General features: G+C 35.4%; 3 protein-coding genes across 3 annotated transcripts in view; 2 read left to right on the forward strand and 1 right to left on the reverse strand.

The window, feature by feature from the left end:
* LOC105621160 (probable RISC-loading complex subunit BRAFLDRAFT_242885) overlaps nucleotides 1-4,184 on the reverse strand; it is a 5,006-nt gene extending 822 nt beyond the window's left edge. The window contains exons 1-6 of the mRNA XM_012202629.1: nucleotides 4,173-4,184; nucleotides 3,412-3,739; nucleotides 3,194-3,335; nucleotides 2,580-2,874; nucleotides 1,451-1,600; nucleotides 1,186-1,297 (exon numbers count right to left, since the gene is read on the reverse strand). Coding sequence (XP_012058019.1) covers nucleotides 1,186-1,297; nucleotides 1,451-1,600; nucleotides 2,580-2,874; nucleotides 3,194-3,335; nucleotides 3,412-3,739; nucleotides 4,173-4,184 — 1,039 coding nt within the window. The remainder of the gene's footprint in view (nucleotides 1-1,185; nucleotides 1,298-1,450; nucleotides 1,601-2,579; nucleotides 2,875-3,193; nucleotides 3,336-3,411; nucleotides 3,740-4,172) is intronic.
* Nucleotides 129-1,032, forward strand: LOC105621159 (5-formyltetrahydrofolate cyclo-ligase). Its single transcript, XM_012202627.1, has 4 exons — nucleotides 129-239; nucleotides 369-624; nucleotides 747-794; nucleotides 866-1,032. Exons 1-4 carry the CDS (start codon nucleotides 129-131, stop codon nucleotides 1,030-1,032), a joined length of 582 nt encoding a protein of 193 aa, XP_012058017.1.
* A 3,376-nt stretch (nucleotides 4,185-7,560) lies between the features above and the next one.
* Nucleotides 7,561-11,699, forward strand: part of LOC105621161 (probable ATP-dependent RNA helicase DDX17) — a 6,492-nt gene continuing 2,353 nt past the window's right edge. Inside the window, exons 1-5 of the mRNA XM_012202630.1 lie at nucleotides 7,561-7,577; nucleotides 8,123-8,476; nucleotides 9,210-9,863; nucleotides 9,996-10,168; nucleotides 10,263-10,322. Coding sequence (XP_012058020.1) covers nucleotides 7,561-7,577; nucleotides 8,123-8,476; nucleotides 9,210-9,863; nucleotides 9,996-10,168; nucleotides 10,263-10,322 — 1,258 coding nt within the window. The remainder of the gene's footprint in view (nucleotides 7,578-8,122; nucleotides 8,477-9,209; nucleotides 9,864-9,995; nucleotides 10,169-10,262; nucleotides 10,323-11,699) is intronic.

Consider the following 11,699-nt stretch of genomic DNA (forward strand, 5'->3'; position numbering starts at 1 on the left):
CGTAACTAGAATAAATTAAGTGTNTAGTTAAGTAAGTAACAACAGANTAATAAAAAATAAAAAAAAAAAAAGTTAAAACAATAGTACAATAGCAGAAGTGATCAATAAGAGAACAAATAATCTACAATATGGCAGCTTTAACATCAACTAAGAAAGCTTTGAGACAAGAAATTAAGAATATTCTTAAAAATATTAGTCTAGAAGAAAGAAAGAAGCAATCTATAAATGTGTTTAAAAAGGTGAATCTGAGAAAAATAAATACATCGATAATCTCCAAGAACTAGAGGCTCTTGGCTCATTGAAGAGGTTATGTTCTGAGCATGTGCAATGATTTTTGCGCAATATATTTGCAATATTATTATTTGCAGCTATGCCAGTTAAAACAATATCAAAATAGCAAGAGAATTTCTTTGTATTTGAGTACTAAAGATGAAATCGACACTTTGCCCATCTTGAAACATATATTTAATATGGAAAAAGAAGTATTTATACCACAATATCATGGAAAAACTATGGAAATGGTAAAACTAAAGTCGATGGAGGATTATGAAACATTGCCACTAACAAAATGGAACATTAAACAACCAAGCATTACTGAAAGTCAAGAAAACGCATTAGAAACAGGTGAATTCTATGATAAACCAAATAATAATAAAAAAATACATTTTCTGATAAATTTTGTAAAATTCATTGTTTACTAATTTTAATGATATTACTTATTTAACAATATTAATTCTTTATTACAGGTGGATTAGATTTAGTAATTTTACCAGGTGTTGCTTTCACGGTGAATGGTGAGTTTTATTCAATAAATATAACATTTTGTAATCCTGCATGCAACTGTATTGTCTTTATTACTGATTAGGAAAACGTTTGGGACATGGAATGGGTTATTATGATAAATACTTAAAAAGATGTTTTCAAAAAAACATAAAGCCATATTTGATTGCGGTAGGATTTAAAGAACAAATACAAGAAGATGTTCCTGTTAATGAGAATGATGTACCTGTTGATATTGTACTTACTGGATAATAAATAATACAATAAAAAAAAATATGTATGATTTTTTCTGTGCAGTTATTTCTAAAACCTCATAAATCCATAAAGTAATTTATGGATGTATTTATAAAGTAATTTATATATAAATAAAGTCGTTTTCATATTATATACCATTGATAAACTTACCACTGATAGATTTCTCTTCAATATCAACATAAGTTACTTCAAACTGCTGCTCTGACGCAATTTCTTGTAAAAATTGTACCAAATTTACATCCCCATCGTTGAAACAAGTGTTCTGCAATAAAGTTCTGCAATTAGAATAACTTACGCAATCGATTGCAATTTAAGTCGATATCATAGGGATAAACAAATAATTTCTTTCTGGCTTGATAGTAAACAAGAGAACAACAATATACATTCTTCTATTCTTCGGCATTTGGATACAAACCTGTAGTTGGAAAAGCTTAACACCTGTGGACGACTTGAGACTCTTGTGAAATTTTGAAACTTGGATACTATGTATTGTTGTCAGTGTTGAAATTTTGCTACCTTTCAGATCGGCATAACGGGCGTTCACATTTGCGTTTCTTTGCACAATCTATAATGGACAATTAATATACATGTAAAATTTCTTGTAAGCACCTACGTTGTAAAAGCTTTAACAGCTACTTCACATTTATATAAAAACTTAAATGAAGTGGATATGATCCAAGCGTAATTATACTCTCAAAAAATAAAATACACAAAGCTATACAAAAGTTACATTGAAATGCGAAATTGTCCAAACAATGGTCCGTTATAGATTTAAACAGATCGGAAAGATAGCTTTTATTACATAAGGCTTGTTCTTTGTCACTGAACTGGTTTGCATTAAAACTTTCAACACGAGAATCTCGTAATAGCGAATCATGAAGTAGCGCGAAAAATCCCTTCTGCGATAAGAATAGCTTGAGTGGGAAATAGCAATAACCACTTCATTATTTTTAAGTAGGGGCGATCTCGTTATAGCGTTCACATTCCCAAACCGCACGCTATTACGAAGTTTCAGTGTATTTGTCATTTTTATTAAATTTCAAATATATATCTATTTCATTTTAAGTAAGAGTATATTCAGCTATAAAGAACAGACCTATAAAGTGGCATTAAAGCCAAAATCACTTCCACTTCTCTAAATACACACACTCATCATATGCACATATGCACATACGCATACAAACACATCCAATTTAAAATAAATCATTGATCATTCACACTTCTTAACTCTTGTGATCATGTCTGACAGCCAGCAGAAGTTTGCAGAAGTTTTATCCTTCTAATTATGTCTTAGCTGTTTTCTCTTTTTTTTTTCATTTATTTAAAATTTTTCTAGATTTTAAAGGGCAATGAAAGATATTTTTAAAATAACTTTATTCAATGGAGTAAGGTAAAATGCAAGAGAGATTGAAATATTCAAATATTAAAATAGTAATGAATAGGGACTAGTAATAGATTAAATTATCTATTCTTGCAGCGATATATAAGAATAGATAATTTTTATTATTTGATACAATAATTAACAAAAACGAAAACATTCTTACCTCATCTTCATCTACGCTGGGAGCTTGGTTATTCATTTCGTGTAAAGCTTGCCACATTTTATGAGCGGCATGTCTCTTAGCGACTTTTTTACTTTTGCCTTGACCAACTTCGCGATATTTTAGGATTGAACAAACAATAGTAAATTGTCGCTCATGAGGTAAGCCCTCTTCACCCTCCATCGAATATTTTGGAGGTGGCCAGTGGCGCGACATACACATTTCTTGTAAGGCTCCAATTGGATTGTTTACTATTTTTTCCTCTCCATATGTTTGCAGTTCTTGTAAATTTTGTGAGCTACATAAAAATATACATAAAATTATTTTATCCTGCATACACTCTTACAATTCGAATTATCCTGTAATCATATTTTTATTTATATTCCATCTGAGTGTGTGTTTGTGTATTTTAACTCAAATTTTAAAATTTTTACTAAAAATCTTTACTTAAAACAAAACTCAAAATTTAAACAAGGAGAATAAAAATATATAATTTAGCAATAAGGAAACTAGATTTTGCTCTCCTTTATTTCAGAGGAAAATGAAATTTCACCAATCTCAAAAAAGATTCAGATTGCAGGAAGGATAAATATGATATAAGCGCAATTCATGCTTACTCGGGTAAACTATTTGGAATTGGCGATTCTACACCATCGGTGTTCACTCCAATTAATTTATCCAATACAGCTTTTGCAGCAGCATGTTTAGCTTCTTTTTTGGACCTGCCGGTCCCCATTGCTGAAACAATTGGGTCTGTTTCTGAATAGTTATGTACTTATCAATCAACAGTACATTGTTATGCATGACAATACATGCACAATGAATTTATACAAACCAACGACGTCGGTAACAGTGACTCTATATCGAAACGTAGGCTCGTGAATAGCTCCCTCGATTTGGACGAGTTCATACTTAGGTATTGTGCCTCTACGGGAAAGCAATTCCTGAAGAACAGAGACAGGTGTTTTGCTGGGTAACGACTTCATTTCCAAACGTGCCGCCTCGTGTAATGGAAGTTTCTCTAACATCATAGCATGTAATGTTACACGAACTCTATTACGACGATTGACATTATTAGAATGATTAGGAACGCCACCCACACCAGGCATCATGTTAGTAGGCCCGACCTGCGGTGGTTGATGCATTTCCTCCATTGTTGTGTTCTGAAAATCACATGTTATGAAACCGTAACCTTTCTCCAAAGTCAAAGTAACTGATGATACACAAGGCTCAAGTCACGATGTAAAAAATAGAATTTAATAACATTCCCCCTCTCATCATTCTATTTACCTAGCAAGTATGCTTTCCAACAAGCAACACAGTGTGACACAGTGATCATGTCATCTTTGTTTAACATTAGCAAACAACAAGGATATAATGATCCATTGTGTCACACTGTCATTTGTGTCGCTTGTTGAAAGACATACATAATATCTGTTTCTACCAATGGATTAATTTGAATCTTGATTTAACTGACTTTATATATTTCTCTAATTCTTAGAATTAGAGAGAAAAAATGAAGAGTTATTGACAGAAACAGGCAACACAAAAATAACATTTAGGAGTTTTAAAACAAAACATATCTCATGTCCTTACATCTGTATTCATCTTAGCGAACAACGACGATGCATGTAGGAGTCAATTAGCGTCCTCGTGCGCCCTTTACGATTTTGTCCTCTTCTATCTCGCTATAAATATCGAAATCGCGATGATTACTCCGGATTTACTCTGGATTTCCGGTCGCCATGATGCGACAATTAATACATCGTCATTAATTCGCGGTCGGTTATCCCGGCGAATGAAAGAGTCGGCATGCAGCGTGCGCGTGTAAAACGTCTCGGAATCACGTTTTGTCGATGCGGTCAACGATGTTTCGAGACCGCGAAGGAGACCGGCATGGCCGCCATGATTGTTATAAAACTCATCGATTGACCGTAACGGAAATATGCGTGGGATACGCCGGGGACGGGGTGTCGTCGCGCGTGGTATGCATGTAGAACGTGAACGCGGCGTTGTCTCGCAATTCTCGGTAGCGTTGACGATGGCAAGATTTTCAGAAAAACAGCCGCCGCCGACGCCGACCGGTTGCCACACGTATGTATGCGTACATATGCATATATACGTTATCGTCCGCTACACCGCGGCGATTCGATCTCGGCGGGCCCAAAGTCACCGGGGGAACAAACACGCATCCTTCGCACTTACGATTTTCGGGGAGACGTAGCTTCGTGGAAAAAATGATGTGCCGGCTCCTCGTCAGGCCAATTCCTATGCGAAAAGCGAATCCCGCTTTTTGTGATCGATCCAAGTCTCACAAAAAGCTTGATCCGTTTGACGACAGAAAAATGGTTCACTGGTTAGCGGAGAATCCCTTCCTCGTTCGCAGCTCTACGATATCTGTAGGGGTGCCCATCCATCATGCCCATGACCCATGACCGTGTATGCGTGCATGCGCCGCCGATATGTTTCTGAAGCTCATGCGCATCTTCCATATGCGCAGGCGCATACCTGCGTTACCGTTGCTCACTAATGCAGTCGCTCGACTCGGTCGGTAAATGTGTATCATTTGGACGGTCGATCTCGATTGGTGCATGTCGTAATGCGATGACTAATCATTCGTCAAGAGGTCTGTTTACGTTATTTGCACTTTTTCCACTAAAGTCGGAATCAAACTCAGGGGCTCTATTCTTGAACATATAAATCATTTTCGCATACGAAAATGACAATTTCTCGATTGTGATCGGTCGATTGTAAATGGAATTATTATTTTTGTATGTTCGATATTTGTTCAAGAATAGTGCCCCAGAATCGGGAACATTTATATTAGCTGTAACCGTATTCCGTAATCTGTAAAAATTGACCAATCATTTTCGAGTATTCCCTTTTTATCGTCAAATGAGAGGGAAATACACGACTGTGATTAGTCAATTTTCCCACTTCGACTCAACTGTACTCTTGGGAATTTAGGCTGGCCTCCCATGGAGCGGAAATTTATAGCGGAACAGCGCGACCGATCACAACTCTGCAGTCATTACTCTGCTTTCTTTCCTGCGATTGTAATTGGTCTTGCTGTTCCGCTATAATTTTCGTTCATGGGACGCCGGCCTTAAGCTCGATGTTCACAATGCTAGAAATCGGTCCAAGATTTCGAATGAAGAAAAAATTGACCAATCGCAATAATCATATGATCAAATTGTTTTAAATGTGATTTGTTAATTTTTTCTTTGTCCGAGATCTCAGACCAGACAGATCGTCTAGATTTTAGGGAATGATTCATTTCACGCTATAAATGCTTTGAAGCATTCCTTGATGGTCAATTCGAAAAATTCTTTCTTCTAATTGGTCAATGAAGTATTTGCAGCGTTAATCACACTTTTGTCACACTTTTTTGTCTTTTAATAAGGCGATTTTTACAATGGCGTAAAAAATATTTTTACACCATTGCCCGTATCGTCCAGCTGATTAGTTGCTGCTTTCGCTGCTTGACGCTTGCATGTGAATGTAATCAGTCTGTTTTTTATTTCATGCATCTAATGAAAGCTGGCGTTTTACCCTTATTTCATTAATTTTCGTAATTTATTGACACAAGATTATAACCGTATAATTTTTAATTGTGAATAAGTATTTGAAATATAATGGCTGATAAATTTTTGACAGAAAATACAAACGAGATAAGTATATTTAAATAAATAATAATATTAATAAAGATATAAAAAATATTTTTATTATATCATTATTGATGTTTATTATGTTATATTGTATTTTTTGTAGAAAACTATTAAAATTCTATACTTATATATAGCGTGTGCGAAACAATTTGTTCCCAAAACGAAATATTATCATCTTTGTATAGAAGGATATAATAGAATTTATATTGACAAAAATTTTTTTTATCCAGAATGTGATGAGTATTACTAATATTTCTTTATTTTGTAAATAATGTAACGCTAATATTATGTGTAGAAAATAGAAAAAAATATGTAAGAGTTTGATGGATAATGCAGAAATTATATGATGGAAACTACTCAAAGGATTCTGAACCGAGAGTTCCATAATGATTGATGAAGTAAAAAAAATTACAGAAGAGGAACAACTCATTAAAAAGATTTGCAAGCGTCCTACATCATAGAATTTTAAGCTTCCTCTGGCTAAACGAAACTTAAAAGCAAAAAAAGCTGTGAAAAATAGTGGCATTATGATAATAACATTCCACTATCTTGTTTGATATCATCATCATGTAAAAACATTACATCTTTATGGCCAGTATTTATAGACTATTCTTCAAAGTGATCTTGAAACTAGTCTATGGTTCCGTACATAAAACACGGCAACACTTTCCGCACAGCAGAAATAGACATAGTCAAAAGAGATTTATTCATGTTGTTTGAAAGCCCTCGAAATCTTTACGCTTAGAACAAGATGAAAGACTATATTCGGCTATTGAAAAAAGAAAATGTAAAGATACTGAGTACAATGGACATTGCAACTATTTAAAAAAAAATGGAAATCGCTATGTGATTCTCATTTAGATGTATAAAAATAAACAAAATCTATCGAGTGGTTCAACGAGGACTTCAAGAAAAAACAACCGAGTGCACTTCGAACAGATGTAGTTCCTTTGTGACATGCAGCTAGAAATCGAATACGTAAGTATCCAACTGTAGGTAAATCACAAATGGTGTGAAGATGATTGAGAAAAACAATTTTTCGGACAAACATAATCGGAGAAATAGCTCTGTAGAGAATTTTTCTCGGCTTGTTTTTATCAAATCGCATGAACATACAGTTTTAATGTGGACCGGCGCATCTACATCATTGCTACTTTAATGGCGCCACTTTTTTTTTCTCTATGCGTCACTCAGCCTCGGATTCGGTTTGGAGTCGCGTTGTCTGACGTTCCGTATGTGAGTTACCGCGGGCCGTGTTCTCGAGTGACATTATTTAACAATAAACAAACGAAGTCGTTTACGCGAAAAGTGTAAATATGGGCCGCTATAGGAGGTAAGTAACACCGATAATACGGCATTTGTATACGTGAAATGAAATGAAGCGATTGTTGGGAGCACTATTATATCCGTCGATGGAAACTTTTTGCGGCATCAAAAACTTATCTTTCTACCAACAAAAATCAAATTTTTTTTGATATTTTTGTAATTTCTCATGTAATACAAACGTTCTGTATAATGATTATGTTTGATATATATAATCTATACATATGAGTTACAAATAAATGTCTTGACTTTTTGATCAAATAAATTTCTCTCACTTTGTATAAAAAAATATATATTTTAAGGAGGATCCCGTTTGCCTACAATCTCGATTGCACACACTATTCATATCAGCTGATGCCTAGTAATTTTTCATTACTTTATCAATGACAATATTTTATTTTTAAATTAGCGTGCATGTGTGCAACATGCGATGTGTGTAATTGAGGTCTTTCCATGTTTTATATATGTATTTATATAAAATATATATTTTATATTGTACTATGATTTCTCTAAATTGGAACTTTAATATCTAATCATACATGCAACTTATTTCAGTCGCAGTCGTGAAAGAGACAGACGACGCAGATCACGCACTCGTTCGCGGAGTAGATCTCCACGTGACAGGAGGAGCTGGGGTGGCAGCGGTGGACGAGACAGACCCTCTAGTAGTCGCAACAGTCGTGGACAACCAGGCGCGAATTTAAGGAAACCACGATGGGATCTCAACCGACTGGAGCCCTTCAAGAAGGATTTCTATGTTCCTCACAACGCAGTGCAAAATCGAGATCCCCGAATCGTGGAACAATACAGAGCCGAGAAGGAAATCACTCTTAGAGGCAAAAACATTCCGAATCCTGTTTTTGACTTTGACGAGGCGGGTTTCCCAGATTATGTTCTAAGAGAGATCAAGTAAGTAATGAATGTTATGAAAGATAAGTTTTGAAATCTTGTAATTTGTGTTAATAAATCTAAGTTATCTCCATTTATCTATACTATAATTTAGGATCATGATTCTATAATAAGAGGAGACTTCAGAGTGACGCTCACAGATTTCAATAAACCTTGACAGAATAATGAATATGATAATCTCATACAGCATAGAATTTACAGCAATATCACTGCAAAATCTCTGCAATATTGTACAAAAGTTGCAATAACACTGTTGCAACATTGCAAAGATTTTGCAGCGATATTATTGCAAATTTCTGTGCTACATAGAGAAATTGTTATCATATCCACTACGCTACAAATATTCGAGTATAAAAGTTCTAATAAACACTAAAGGACTGCTGTTCAAATGCATCAATTTTAATATTGAAATATCTTGGAAACGATAGACCGTTTATGTCCAATTGGGGGATGATTTTTATTTAGGAGAACACACTCTACAATCCTGACAAGTTTTATTGAAATCGGTGAGAGTCGCTTTGGAGTCTCCCTTTTTATAACCTATTTCCATTTATCCATCTTATAATTTATGATCAAAATTTTAAGTATCTCCATTTAACTAATAATTTCTAATTACAATTCTAAACTATCTCTATTTATCCATCTTATAATCTCATAATTTTAAGCCACCTCTATTTATTAATTTTATAATTTTATAATCACAATTCTGAGCTGTTTATGTTTTGTCTTGTAGAAGACAAGGTTTTAGTGAACCTACATCGATCCAAGCACAAGGATGGCCGATCGCACTAAGCGGACGGGACATGGTAGGCATTGCATCTACAGGATCTGGGAAAACATTATCTTATATACTGCCTGCGATAGTTCACATCAACAGCCAACCGAAATTAAGTCGTAAAGATGGACCTATTGCTTTAGTATTGGCGCCTACACGAGAGCTTGCCCAACAGATTCAACAAGTCGCTGATGATTTTGGACATTCATCGGGAATTAGGAACACTTGCCTATACGGTGGAGCGCCGAAAGGTGCTCAAGCCAGAGATCTGGACGGAGGTGTAGAAATAGTCATAGCTACACCTGGTAGATTACTGGATTTTCTTGAGTCCGGCAAGACAAATCTGAAAAGATGTACATATTTGGTATTAGACGAAGCTGACAGAATGTTGGATATGGGATTTGAACCACAAATTAGAAAAATCATAGAACAAATTAGACCAGACAGGCAGACATTAATGTGGTCAGCTACGTGGCCTAAAGAAGTAAAAAATTTAGCCGAAGATTTTCTTAAAGATTATGCTCAAATCAATGTTGGTTCATTACAACTTTCAGCAAATCATAATATATTGCAAATAATTGATGTATGTCAGGATTATGAAAAAGAGAATAAGTGAGTATAAGAGTTTCGAGTGGTTCTGGCTTGCTTAGTTATTACTAGCCGTTTTTAGCAATAATTAGCAGTTAACTACCGAATTAGGACTATTACTGCTAAAGAAAAAGCTATCACGTCACATTTTTATAGATTAAGTACTCTATTGAAGGAGATAATGGCAGAAAGTGAGAATAAAACTATAGTATTTATCGAAACAAAGCGTAGAGTGGATGAAATTACGAGAAAAATGAAACGCGATGGATGGCCAGCGGTTTGTATTCACGGCGACAAGACGCAGCAAGAACGAGATTGGGTTTTACAAGGTATTACAAAAATTAAATATTTTTTACTGAGAATTTTTTTTAGTTATACAAAATTTAATGAGCGTGCAGGTATGTAATCATATCTGATTTGTAGATTTCAGATCAGGAAAAGCACCAATCCTTGTTGCTACAGACGTTGCTGCACGTGGTCTTGGTGAGTCATTCGAATTTTTCGATTATTCAACTCAACGATGTCGTGTATTATGAGTCAATTTTTCCTGCAACATGGAAAACAAACTGGTTAATATTCACGGTATTAATTTTTCCCCGAAATTATCAAATTTTTTTTCTCTTTTTTACAATGCTCTATTCTAACCGAAAATTTAACAAATCTTGACTGCAATGTAATGTTCCGTTAAAAGCTGAAAGATACAAATAGTTGCATACAAACATTTTTTAAATCGTGAGGATCTTAAAAGTATAATTTTGTGCCATAGTTGGAATATATGAAGTTGGAATATATGACATAAGTTAATAATCTTATAAAGCACCTAATGACATCAAGTTTTATATATGTATAACATGTATATAAATAACAGAAACCAAACATTTCTGTCCAAGTTTTATTATATAAGAATTAATCTTGGCTTAATTTAATTTATATTTCATTTGTTGAATACATTATTTACAACGTTATCGATTGCACCATACAAGTTTTAGATTACTTTCTATAAAACGGGACATTACAATTTTAATGCGCTATAAGTTTAAAGTCAGCAAGAGAATGTAGGAAAGGAATAGGGCAAAAGAAAGCAAAAAAAGCATATTGAAACAGGAGGATGGTTGGAAGTACCTATACAGCTAACGCGGTTGGATCTTTGTTTGTATTGCAGAGGCACATTGCGCGCAGGCCCACGCTGGGTAATGCAAAGCATGTCGGGGGTGCCCGCCGCCGCTCTTTGTTCGGTGGTGCACTGGTTTGCATTGTCTGCGCTGGCCGCGACGCCGTGCCTCTATCCGTCCGTCCGTCCGTCCGTCAATCGCGTGTGAAGGGCCAAGTCCGGGCCAAATCGGCATCTACTACTACTACTACTTCTACTACTACTACTACTACTACTTTACCTACCTACCTACATACTGGATATCAGTCCTACTGCGCTGCGCTGTACGCCATCCGGGCTGGCTGGCCAGGTCGTTGTTGCCAGAATAGAGTCCCCTGCGCTGGCACGCTCAAGCTAATCAGACAACCAACAACGTTGGTCCGTTGAGGCGGTGGCATGTGATAGCAGATATGCCAGAGCCTCTCTTAGCGCGCCCTGCGCCCTGCGCCTGTAGCGACAGAGTGGCGGAGGCAGTAGCTGGAGCGAGCGCAAATAGCCAGGCCCTGCCCGTACGTTGCTAGCGAAACACTCGCCCACTGCCTAATATTTTAGTATTACATAGTTAAAATTTGATTAATTGACATATACATAAATACACATACATACACATACACGGATACACATACATACACATCATACATGAATCTTGTATACACGTATATATATATATATATATATATATATATATATATATATATATATATATATAT

This window comes from Atta cephalotes (assembly GCF_000143395.1).
Source record: "Atta cephalotes unplaced genomic scaffold scaffold00032, whole genome shotgun sequence".
Classification (NCBI taxonomy): domain Eukaryota; kingdom Metazoa; phylum Arthropoda; class Insecta; order Hymenoptera; family Formicidae; genus Atta; species Atta cephalotes.